Consider the following 12,658-nt stretch of genomic DNA (forward strand, 5'->3'; position numbering starts at 1 on the left):
CTGCTGCCGACAGTCTCATTGTCGTCACCTGAGATGTGAAAATCAGGTGCCTCCCCCTTCTGCAGTGTTACAGGAGCTGACTCTGTAAGTAAATACAGTAGCACAGCCAGCTTGTACAGCTCAGAAAACCACATCCTCTTCTCTGAGCCCAGCTGGCTTCAGGCCTTGCAAAGGGTAAAGTGCTGACAGCCTTGAAGGGATTAAGATGTTGCCCCTTAGAGCCTTTAAGAGGTAGGCAAACACGCCATTCCTCATTTACTCTTAAATCCCAGTAAATAGGAAGGACGAGTCAACATTGACAGATTCAACAGTTACACAAGCTGCCCCAGAGTCCCCTGGGTGTGGGGGTGTGCCTTGGATCCCTTTGTGCATTTTATCCCTTACTTGTTCAGACACCCTCTGTACCCCCCTGGTTATTGGAAGGCATGGTTCCTGCTTTATCTATATGCCCCTTCTATGAGCCTGCCTGTCCTTCCAACTCCTGAACTGGCATAAAGGGTGCCAGAGACTCTTGTCCCTTGGTCAGCAGTTGGTCTTTTTACAACCGCTGATCAGCAGGTCTTATCGAAGGACTTTGTGGCTCAGCACTCTTCCTAAACTGGCTCCTTTACCTGTGGAGTCCCGAGTGTTTATTTTATCACAGATCTTCCACTTGTGTCAGGATTTTGGAGCCCTTATCTGTCATAAGGGACCTTAAGGGTAAAGGGGTGGCTGCCTGGCTGCCATGTTTTGTGTACTCTAGTACTCTAGGCCTGGACCCCGGCTTGTTCTGCCTCATTCTTGACCCTTCTATTCTTTCCTTTGTGCCTGTGCTAGCTTCCTGTCGCTGTGAAAGAATGCCTGAGAACACCAGCTTATGAGGAGGAAAGCTCTGTCAGAGGTTTCAGATCTGTCCCCATTGCTTTGGGACCTGTATTGAGATGACACAGAACAAGGCATGGCATGTAACAAAACTGCGCCCCATTCTAGCTGGGAAACAGAAAGGAAACAATGGGGGGGGGGCAGGGACTGGCTCCCAAATCCCAGTCGAGGACACATCCCAGCATCCTAACTTTTAAAAACTTGCTTTCATTTGTATTTATTTTATGCAGTGCAGGTAGATGAGTTATGTTGCATAGCCGTTATGGGGAGGTCAGAGGACAGACAACATGTAGGAGTCTGTTCTCTCCTTCACCCTGTGGTTCCAGGTATGGAACTCAGGTCATCAGGCTTAATGCAAGCACCTCTACCCATGGAGCCATCTTGCCACCTTGAGAAGGAGACAGAGAGACAGGTGTGTGTGTGTGTGTGTGTGTGTGTGTGTGTGTGTGTGTGTGTGCATGTTTAGACAATTGATGGGGTTAGTTATCTCCTCTACCTATGGGTCCTGGGAATTGAACTCGGGTCATTAGACTTGATGGCAAATACCTTTATCTGCTGAGCCACCTCAGCTAACTTCATTCTATTAGGCTTTCCCCCTAAAAGTCTCATCACACCCTCATAGTGCCGTAAGCTAGTGACCAAGTTTTCAACACAGGTGCCTTTGGGTGACAGCCAAGATCCTTGCCCCAGCAGCTCCCTATTTCCACTCTATCCCTTCCCAGCACATCTTCTGAAAGTGGGATGCTGATCCTTCCAGTGAGCCTGCTCCCCAACTCCTGTCAGTATGCTTCATTTTCAGCTGGTTTGGGTTTATTTTTTTGTGATGGTTGAGGATCACACACAGGTCTTACTCACACTAAGCAAGCATTTTGCTGCTGAGCTTGTTCTCAGCCCTGGATCTGGTGTGGAATCACATTTGTTTCTTCCAGACCAAAGGTTAGCAGCCTGTGTACCCCACAGAAGCAGACATCTGGAATGGTCAGCTGCCTGGCTGGAGTTCCCTTCCCCCTCCTCAGGAAGCTGGGTCTCCCCTCCTGGAGGTGTGCTAGTGGCTGCTGTACCTCCTCCACTTGATGGAGGAGCAAGCGCTAAGCTGGGCACCCAAGATAGCTGCTCAACTGATTTGCCAAGTGATGGCTCTTACGTCCGGGTGGCATTTTCAGGCCTGTGAGCTTCACTTAGGAAGCCAGGCGGGAGAGCTACGAGCAGGAAAGCAGAAGCCCACAGAACTTCAAAAGGGCTGGGTGGGCTCTTGGATTTGGAGAAGCTTCATTTCTCAGATCTAAAAAGCCCAAAAGGGAGAAAGGGAACTTAACAAACAGGAAAACACACACACACACAGACAGAAGCTTCTGGAACAAGGGTACTGAAGAGCCAGGACTGACTGCTTTTACCTTTGCCTCCTGCTCCCGATTGATAACAGTCCTTAAAATCTCTGGACAAGGTCCAATGAGATGGCTCAGCAGGGTTTTTCCTGCTGGTTTGAGCCCTGCAACCTACAACGGTTGTCCTCTCACCCCCACAAGGCAGAGGGTGTGTGAACCCATGTGAACACAACTACTCATTTTCTTAGTGATTTAAAAATCTTTGAAGAAGAGCTGAGGTGTAGCACTACATGTAACACACACACATGCGAACATAGACTATGTACATATAACACACACGTGCACACATACAAAAATAGTAACACATTTTTTAAAAAGACTAGTGCAGGCTATAGGGTAGTAACTAGGGGTGGTTAGAAAATGATCTAGGCAAGAGATAATGGGCCTTGACTGGAAGTAGAAAGTTTGGGGCCTGAAGTGTCCACTATTGAATGAGTGGCTTCTGTAGACTTCTCTCTACTGTGGGACTGGCACAAAGGAATCAAGAGTTTATCCCTTAAAGATTAGTAAAATGAGGTGCCAAAACAAGGGTGTTTGAGGAGTAACACGTTCTGGGCAAGTTGATGAGTTTGAAATTTGACGCAAGTGTTACTTACTAGTTAGATATCCAAGGAAATAGTTGGATCTGTGGGTCTGGAACATATAGCATTTCAGTAATTCTTTCTGTATTTATTTAGTGTGTGTGTGCATGCGCACGCATGTGGAAACATCTCTCTTACTAGGTGGGTTCTGGGGACTGAACTGGGGTCATCCAGCTTGATGGCAAGTTCCTCTCTTCACTGAACAGTCTTGCTGGTTCTTTACACAGACTCAGTGTAGTTCAAGCCGTGGACCTGGATGATGTCAAAATAGCCATGGGAAGTGAGGTCAAGCACAGCTGTGTGCAAGCACTTTATACCAGGTGAAGGAGCCGTGGGCAGTGTCAGAAGTGGCAGTGAGAACAGGAGAGACTGGGGTGGTGCTAAGGCGGAAGTTGCGTCCACGGGATACAGGCTGGAAGCCCTGGCAGCTCTGGATTCTCCCTCTGATGTAGGAGCAAACACAAGCTAAGCCAGCAGAGATGTAGGCAAAGACCAGGATGAGTGTGGACCAGTTCATACCCACCAGTGGGGTTTTCCCTAGGCCAGGGAGTGTCCTAAAAACTCATATTTGTTGTAGGGCTTGGATTGTCAGGCTGGCCCCAGCTCCTCTAACACCAATGCCAGCTGGCTGGCATTGGCAGTTGGGCAATTGTAGTCCTCTCAATCATCTCTTGCAAGGGGCTACATGGGAGTTGGCATCACTGAGAGATGCCTGTTCACCCTGTTGTGCTTGTTTCCTAGAGTCTGTCATAGGGAACTGCATGGATAGAAGTTCTCCAGGACAAGCAATGGAGCTGCCGGATCACAACGGGCTTGGGTATCCAACGCGGCCCTCAGTCAGTGAGCCTCTCAGGTCCCGGACCCTCCAGAGACACCACACAATCCAGAACAGTGACGATGCATACGTATGTTGGCCCCTGCTGAGAGGTGGGATGGTGCCAATCTGAACTTTAAAGTAGAGCTTCTTCCACCATCTTCTCAGAGTCCAGCCCTCTGCGGACTGTGGGACATTTCTTTGATTCTCCGTAACAGACAAGCCTTAACTCTGGTGACATGCCAGGATAATCTTTCATCCAAATGAAATGAGCTGACATCTGGGGTCTTAACCTCTCCCAGAAATCTAGGCCCCACTATGAGCTCTCAGTTCTTGGTCCATTTCTGGCAACTGTTTGGCTTTCTGTGTCTTTCTTGAGGATTGACCTGGCCTTGCACAGCCTGTCAACTGGGACACGGCAGCCATGATGGCGCCAAGGTGCCACCAGCCACTCATTTGTGGCTATTCAGATGTGACTGTGTTAAAGTCATACAAAAGTTCAAACTTGGTTCTTCTGTCATATTCCCTTAACATGCCTAGCAGCCACCATGTCACACAGGGCACTCAAGAACAGGGCTGTCCCCTCAGAACGCAGCCGCAGCCCTGTGCTGTACAGGAAGGGTATTTTGGAGTGGTGGCCCAGGACACCCTTTGCCTGAGCTGCTGTGGGGGGAACAGGGGTTCCCTGAGAGTGGCAGCCTCACTCCTCCCGACTGTTCCCTGCAGGTGCAGCTGGATACCTTGCCAGGAATGAGCCTGGTGGCGGGAAAGGCACTGAGTTCCGCCCGAATGGCAGACGCGGTTCTCAGTCAGTCTTCACTCATGGGCAGCCAGCAGTTTCAGGATGGGGAAGGTGAAGGTAAGACCTTGCCCATGGACACCCCTGGGCAGTTCCCCAGGGGGTCTGCTCCATACCTCTGTGGAAATAGTGCGCTATGTGAAGAGCCACACACAGTGTCGCTCCCCACGCATCCCCAAGAGTGTGTATGTGAGGGACTCTGGCTTCTGTCAGCACAGGGCCATCGCAGTCCAAGCTGCAACCAAAGGCACCTTCAGTAATAGCTCTCTTTCTGCATCTCCTCAGAGGGCCTCATACCTTAGTCGAGCGTTTCTGTGTCTCTATGGAGCCAAAGCAAGAGACTGTAAATAGAGGCCTGGTAATAGGCAGGCAATAGACCTTCCTAAGCTTTGCAGGCAGTCTTAACCTTCCTGGTCCCAAGATACACGGCCTACCTTGTGTCTTGAGGGGTACTGGCCTCCTGTGGGTAGAGTGCAATGCCCAGGAAAGAGTGGCCTGGCCTGGCCTTGTGGGCACTCACTGCAGTCCTCCTTTCCACCAACTCCAAGAAAAGGCTCCGGAGGGGTTTCTCCTCTTCTCCCCCTATGTCAGTTGCTCAAGAGGGTGGTGAAAAGGAGGGAAGGTGGTCAGGAAGGGTCCCTTGCATCTGAAGGGCCTACCGTGGCCTGAGTCTGGATGGGAATCAGTCTGGGTTTGCTAGGCGAGTGCCTCCTCTCTCTTGTCCCACTCACTCCCCTCCCTCACCTGTCTCGCATGTTCTTTTTGGTCTTGCAGAATGTGGGGTGAGTCTAGGAGGTCACGAGCATCCAGGCCTGAGTGATGGCAGCCAGCATTTAAACTCCTCTCGCTATCCATCCACGTGTGTTACAGACATCCTGCTCAGCCACAAGCACCCCGAGGTCTCCTTCAGCATGGAGCAGGCTGGCGTGTAGCAGGATATGGAGAGTGAGTGCCACCCTGGCCAGGGTCCAGGCAGCCCCGTGGCCCAATGCCAGCCCTGACCCTTCAGCACACCCATTCCATGTGTGGTACCTGGCGAACTCAAGTGCCACTCTTCCCATGCAGCCTCCCATCTGCCTGCTTTGTTCATTAAGAACTGTGTTAGTTTTATTATAGAGCAAAGGTACATGGCCCGCCTCGTGTTGTAGATGCCATGTCTCTTCTGAGATCCAGTGAGATATAGCTGCAAAGGACAGAAGCCGGTGACCTTTGGCCAGCACACTAAGAAAGAGAGCTAATCTTTACGCTCCATCCTGAAGGGCGAAACACAACAAAGAACAGATCCAGCCAGGCTCCTTTCATTCGTTGTTCTTGTTGTTGTTTGGTGTTTTGGTGCTGGGCATAGAACCCAGGACTAGGCAAGTACTCTACCAGAGAACTCCAGCTACAGCCCCAGATGGACTGGAAAGGAGTAGACAAAGGATAATATATAGTGCTGATGGGCACTGCTGGCTTAACAAAGGTTGTGTGGAGGGTTCGAGTAGCTCTATCTGTACAGAAACAGAAAGACCTGAGGAAAGTGAAGCCATGGCCAGAGGCATGGCAGAGCCTCAGTGTGGTAAGGCTCATGCAATGACACCTAAAAAAGATTTCAGCAAGGACATTTGGGCATGTGGCTTGCTGGTAGAGCACATGCATAGCACATACAGGATCTTGAGTTCCATCCCCAGTGCCATTAGAAAGAGGTAGGAGTGCACTCCTTCAGAGTAGCCCTGTGTCTGCTTCACAGGTCTGTGTACAGCTCGAGGAGGAGGAGGAGGCTGATTGTGAACCAACAGTGTCCAGCAGCGTCGCACCACTGTGCCGTCCGTGTCAGCCCCTTCCCCACACTGGGCACCAGTAGGCCGTCGTTTGGGTTACGAGGGGCTTTTGCCATGCTTGCTTGTATGACCAAGGCACCAAGGAAATAAACAGGAAATCCGTGTTCTCCGTCTTCCGTGAACCGGCATCTGGTGTGCTTGAATTGAGTTTCTGGTGTTTGGAGGTTTGCTTGTATTTTGTTTTGGGAATTTTCCTTTGGAGGAGATTTTCTTCTCTTCCTTCCCCATCTCTCCTTCCCTAGGCTAGCTTTCTCTCTCTCCCTCTTGGTTTTGTTTTTCCCTTTCCATTTCTGAGGCAGAGGAGCCAGCGGTTAGTATTCAGGGGCTGAACGTCAGGACCCTCCCTTCCGCAGCCTCCGTCCCAGACCAGGCTCACACTCTCTGCTCCAGTCTGCCAGGAAGAAGTACCAGACCAGAGCTCAGAGGCTGAGAGCGAGTGTGTAAAAGAGAAAAAGAAACCGAGTCTGGAACCTGGCACGGTCTCCTGCTGGGGTCCACTAGAACTGTACTTGGCCCAGCTGAATTCCATCTGAACCCATCGTAGGCTGAATGGCCTGTTGCTGAAAGTTGCCAACCAGGATGGCTCAGTGTGGGCCCCCTCTGTGTGGCTCAGCTCCCCTCTAGCCACCGTCCAGCTGGTTCCCCCAGTGAACACCCAGCAGGGGTGCACTGTGCTGTCTGTGTGGCCTCCATTCTTACTCTCTGCTGCGTTGTAAAAAGGACCCTTGGTCCAGTCATGTGTGCATACATATGAGTGTGCATATATGCCCTTCCCTTTCAGCCTCTGTCACAGACAAGAATAGGAGGTTCTGCGGACTCCCTTAACTTCCCCCTCTCCCCAGCATCCTCGGCCCCTACAACTTAATTCTTGATCATGTAGGAATTGTTTTTGGTAAATGTTGATATTATTGTTATTGTTATTATTAATAAAGACAAAAGTAATTTTTGTTTAAAAGAGAAATGTTTAACCAGATTCTGTGCTATTGAACTGTGGCTTGCACCTTCTGTTGAAGCGTTTCCTTGGCATTGGCATTGGCATTGTGAGCCACTCTCCTGTGCCATCAATGGATGCAGTGGCCCCTCCCACCTGCAGCAGCACTTATGCGATAGCTAGTGTTTGTGTCATTACCTTTCTCTCTCTGCTGATAGAACCAAAGTCTCCTCTGCAGCCTGGGGGCCACGCGAGGTCTTGTTCTCTCCTGGTCCTCAAAACCAGTGAGAAATGGACCCTGTTCTGACTCTTAGCCCTTGTTCTGAGAGCCAGAGGTCTCCAGCCTCTGCATTTGCACAGAAGAAAGCGGTTGCCTAGCATGGCATCCGGATGTTGCCAGCAGGGTCCCCACCCAACTTACCCTTCTCCACTGACACCGGCAGCTTGCTTCCAAGCCCACTGTCTCTTGAGTGGAATTGTTTTCAATGCAAGAGCTTTGCTAGGGACCCGTTCTATGGTCCCATATCCTCCGATCTCCCCTCCACTTCATGGGGTCACCAATTACCCACCAGAAGTCTGACTTCCCAAGAAAGCTTGAAGAGCCACTGTTGACTTCTAAGCTCAGTCCACCTCTGATGTCCCGGGCATGCCCTGCTGCTCCGCATGCTGGGCCTGACCTGTTTACATGGTACTGGATTGATGGAAGAACAGACGCCACCCTCCAGACCACCCAGATGAAAGCCAGTGAGCCTATTAACCGTGCCATCTTGCAAACTATTTTCAAGATCACCATTGCTTTATATTGTAGTAACCAATATGCGCAATATATGTTGAATGTATATGAATATACTTTGCTATTTCTGTTCTTTGAAAATGTAAGAAGTATTTTTTCTTTCTCATTTCTGTTAAACTTTAAAAAAAGGCTTAAAACATTCTCCAGCTTCAAGTTGCTAAGACATTTTGTCCTTGTTTGTGTGGGACATTTACAACTTAGTAACTTGGTTGGACAGTAGGAGGTTGTGGAAATAAAAACCTTATTATGTTCTAACTGATATGCTGTTTGCCTGACAGTTCTGAGTCTAGCTAGGAGAACCACATGGGGTAGGGATGGAGGGACGCAGGTGTCTGGAGAAATCCCCAGGCTTAGGGTGGGGCTCTGAGCAACACTCCTGTCACCTTGCCTTCTGAGCCTGGCAAGTCAGCCTCATCTGTGTCCCAGACAGCCACGTGGACTCTAACCCCTCGGCAGGGATACATGTGTTTGCAGAGTTGGGTGGAAAATGGATTCCTTGGGGTCCTCAGGAAGGAGAGCCTTGAGTTGACCCTGGCTGGAATCTTTATGGGGTGACCTCTGTCAGCTGGATGATGTGATGTCAGCATAGGACAGAGAGGGGCTTTTCCTATTGTTTTCCTCTGTCCACGCCCAGATTCCAGTACAGGGCAGAATTTCCAACAGGTCCCAGGCACGGCTGAGAGGGCTGAAGTTTTGTGAGAAGAAAGCTCAATGACTGAGAATACCGGGCATTTAGAAAGAGGGAGAGAGACTGGAAGGATGGCCCAGTGGTTAAGAGCACCAACTTCCTGAAACTCACTCCACCTAGAATTCCAGTTCCAAGGGCTCTGACACACTCCACAGACACAGTACACAGAAGGCATATACTCATACAGATAAAAATCTTTCAGAGAGGGGCACATGGGAAAGCCTTTGAGCCCCAGATTGCAATGGGATTGTTCAGGGGAGAGGGCGCCATCTTGGGCGAGCTCTTGGAAGTCCTGAATCTGGGCACACTGCTGAGAGGCTAGATGGGTTTGGAGCTGGTAATGGGCCCTAAGGACTCCCAAGAAGTCAGTATACTTTTTGCCACAGGTGCTTCTGGCAGCGTCACCAGGCGCCTTCAGCTAGAGGTAGGGTGGGTATCCAGGGCAGCAGGATTCACTCTCCGGGCTCAGGGAAGGAGACTTTCTGGCTGTCTTTGTGCTGGTGCCAGGCCCCACCCACTCAACCACAAAATTCTTGATTCTCCTGAGCAGGAGGCAGAAGCAACATGCAGAGTTGGTGACAATACCCTCACTGTAAGAGGGCTGTCCATCAGGAAACCTTGGGGATCCAGCCTGCTTAGGGAGACCCTCCCCAGCCCCAGCTCCCCATCCCTACCAGCACCACCTAGAACATCAGGTACATGTTCCTAGAAGCGGCTGGCACCAGTGAAGGCCTGTGCCTTCCTATAACCCTTTGTCAGTCTGGGAGCCTTTAGTGTACCAATGTCATTCATCCAATAAATGTTTGGCAAGTCTCTGGTGCCAGGCCCAGCAAGGACAGAGTCCCTGCACTGCCCTGTACAGATAATCGGCTGTGTTGAGACAGAAATTGTGAAATGGGCTACATTCGTGACTCCTGAAGCTGCCAGCACTCCCACGAGTGTTAGGGGATCCCAGCACTTGCCCAGTTCAGAAGTCAGTGTGGAGGCTCCCGAGATAAGGGAGTGATGGTGGTGGTAGAACCCATAATGATGACTCTGTCTCCCCTCCCTGGTGCAGCCCTGGGCACCCAACACCTAACAGCAGCCAACCCCAGTCTCAATCTAGGATGACCCCATTTTATTGTTGATCTGTCCAGAAGGACTTCCTGTCCAGAAAGGCAATGTTTAGAATGGCTTAAGCCAAATGTCCTGTGATAAAGTGACAGACACTAGCAAGGAAGTGTGAAGGGGACAGGGGAAGAAAATGAGCGTGGTATAGATTACCCCAAGTCTGAGAGAAGCCTGGACTACATACCAAGACAGGAGCACATTTAATGCTCAGTAACAGGTTGTCCCAGAGTTCTGTACTCTAATGTCTTAGATCCCAATCCCTGAGCCACAATGTCCCTGAAAAGAATATGAAGGCTTCAGAAGTCAGAAGCCACCATCTGAGAACTAGAAGCCAGGCCTGATTCACGGCCCCACCGGCACCATCTCAAGGCTGAGGGGCAAGAATGGCCTTAGCAGCTCTAGGCTGCAGTTTTCTGACAGGTAAATTACTAAGGGAGAAAGCTGACCTCCAGCCTAACGGGATGTCTCAAGGTAACTGGAAGTGAGTTGATGCCACGGAACTGAGCATATATTGGCTCAACGAGCTAGCAATGATTTAAGTAATGAGCCAAAGAGAAAGACGAGACTGGAGAACAGGCTCTGGAGGCCAACAGGTAAGCTGCTCAGATTCCTGCCCCACCCCCCGAAAGATCTCTGAAGCTGCTCCTGTGGGGGGCAGCTTTCATCATTCTCTCAAGTAGGCCACTCCCTCTGCATGCTCCCACAGACGTGGGACTGGTTTGGTCCTGGGAAAGATGTCCTACATCACTGTGCCTCCAAGCCAGGCACTTGCCTTGCCAGCAGCTGGGGTCACAGGCCTATCATACAAATGTGTTCATGGCGGTGAAATTAGGATTCTGGGACATGGAACACTTACCATTTGCTTCTGGTTACCTTTCAACAGTTGTGTGCACATGTTCAAGTTTCATGGTTAACACAACACACTTATCTCAAGCTCTGGAGATATCTCAAGTTCAAGGTTTAAACTTCTGAATTTCTAAACGCATGGCAGAGTGGTGTTCCCTCTGAAAACTTGAGTTTTCATTCAGAAAAATGTGCACCTTCTCTTCCCCCAGCATCCATGGATGGGCAGCCAGTACCCCTTGGCTCATCACCGCTGCCAGCACTTACATCGCTCTACCCCTTGCTCCCATTCCCAAATTTTTTCCTTGGATTTGGCCCTCCAGCCTCCTCGTGCATGTTGAAGGGCCCCTGTGATTACTGTGCCCTCTGGATATTCCAGGCTGCCTTCCAGCTCAAGTCCCTTAGTCACATTTTCCACGTTAGGCAACAAACAGCGGTTCCTGGCATCAGGAAGTGCACACGCATCTCCATCCTGTCATTGTGCTCCCCACACGGTGACTGGGATCATAATGAAGGCATTATCTTCACTTAGCAGATAAGAAACCCAGGGATGGGAGGTTATGTAACTCGTCCAGGTCACCTGGAGAATATGTAGCAAAGCCCAGGTTCAAGCCAAGGTTCTTTCAGGTTCCAGGGCCTCCTAGGATGGGAGCGGCTGGAACCCAGCCACTCCCAGAGCTGGAAGAGACTCCTGGCTGGTTTCTAGAGAGTTGGGGAGTTTCTGAGGAAGATGGGCAGAGCACATGCCTTCCCCTGAGTCCCAAGTGCAAAGACCTGGGCTCAAGGTCCATCCCTGCCCTGCCTCTGAGGCTGGGAGATGTGGGACACAGCAAATTCCCCCCACTCTTGCCGACTAGTTCCTCATCTAGAGGCAACTTCATAGGCAAGGCCTGAACAGATGGTCTCAAAAGTTTTTCTTAGCTTGGTAATGCACCGGTTCTATTATGCAGTTTCATGGATGATCTGGGCTTTTTAAGATAGTCTCATGTAGCTCAGGCTAACCTCAAAACTTGCTGTGTAGCCAAAGCTGGTTTTGAAACCTCGTGCAAGGATTGAATACGTGGGCCACCGTACTCAGCCTCCCATACCCAGCTGCCCAGTTCTCCCATACTGAGGATGGAGCCTAGGCCCTTACCACTCTGGGGAGGCTGTTATAATTGAACTGCATCAGCCTCTTTTGGTGGTCATGGTAGATGGTGAGGTTGTCTTTGGAGGGGAGGCTGGGTAACATCTACACATTACAAAAACTTTGGCAGTCAGAGAAAAAAACAATAGTAGACTCCTTGTCTAGCATGTGCACGGCCTTGTCTAGCCTGTGCATCCCCAGCAAAACACACACACACACACACACACACACACACACACACACACACACACACACACACACACATTTTAAAGCTAGGTTTGGTGCCATAATCTGGCGCTTGAAGGATGAGGCAGGGTATCTTGGGTTGGAGGTAGGCTTGAGCTACAAAGAAAGACCTTATCTCCAAAAGGAAGAAAAGAGGGGAGAGGGAGAAAGGAGGAGAGAAGGAAGGAGCTGACAATCTCATGCTGGTCTCTTGTCTTCTGAACTGTCAGAGGGGGTTTTCACCCTCAGTCTGGGACCCTGAACCCCGCTGCATTTTACCCAGGCAAATCCATGGCACCTCAGCTGTTCTTGGATTTGGGGATGGGAGGCCTCTCAGGCACGTGGCATCTGCAGAGCTGCATACCCTACCTGGGGGGCCAGGATGAGGTGAAAGGATCAACTCCTTGTAATGCAAGAAACTTTGGAGAGGGAGTGTGAGTGCAGGAGCCCAAAGTTCCCTAACCCCCGCCCTGCTCCCCACATAGAAGTACAGGAAAAGGATAGTCGACTGCCTTAACCCTGGGGACCCCTGAGTGTGCAGCTGCTCCCCTGCTGCTTCCCACCTGAACCCTTGATCTCAGCTCTGCAGCCCCCGCAGCTTCCTGTTTGCCCACTCTGTTTGCCCAGCCTCAGGAACACAGCTGATCCTTGAACTCTTAAGTTCCACATGGTCAGGACAAGT

At 50.5% G+C, this 12,658-nt stretch overlaps 1 protein-coding gene across 3 annotated transcripts in view; it reads left to right on the forward strand.

Annotated features, from left to right (window-relative positions):
* The window catches only part of Sik3 (SIK family kinase 3), a 220,650-nt gene extending 212,407 nt beyond the window's left edge, over positions 1 to 8,243 (forward strand). For 2 of the 3 annotated variants that reach the window (XM_026779148.1, XM_005347253.3), the window contains 3 exons: positions 3,569 to 3,732; positions 4,368 to 4,500; positions 5,215 to 5,372. In XM_026779148.1, coding sequence (XP_026634949.1) covers positions 3,569 to 3,732; positions 4,368 to 4,500; positions 5,215 to 5,372 — 455 coding nt within the window. Of the gene's footprint in view, positions 1 to 3,568; positions 3,733 to 4,367; positions 4,501 to 5,214; positions 5,386 to 6,169 lie in introns of those variants that run through there. The other variant, XM_005347252.3, reaches the window with a different exon arrangement.
* Positions 8,244 to 12,658: the final 4,415 nt, after the last annotated feature.

This window comes from Microtus ochrogaster, chromosome 5 (genome assembly GCF_000317375.1).
Source record: "Microtus ochrogaster isolate Prairie Vole_2 chromosome 5, MicOch1.0, whole genome shotgun sequence".
In the NCBI taxonomy this organism is placed as follows: Eukaryota; Metazoa; Chordata; class Mammalia; order Rodentia; family Cricetidae; genus Microtus; species Microtus ochrogaster.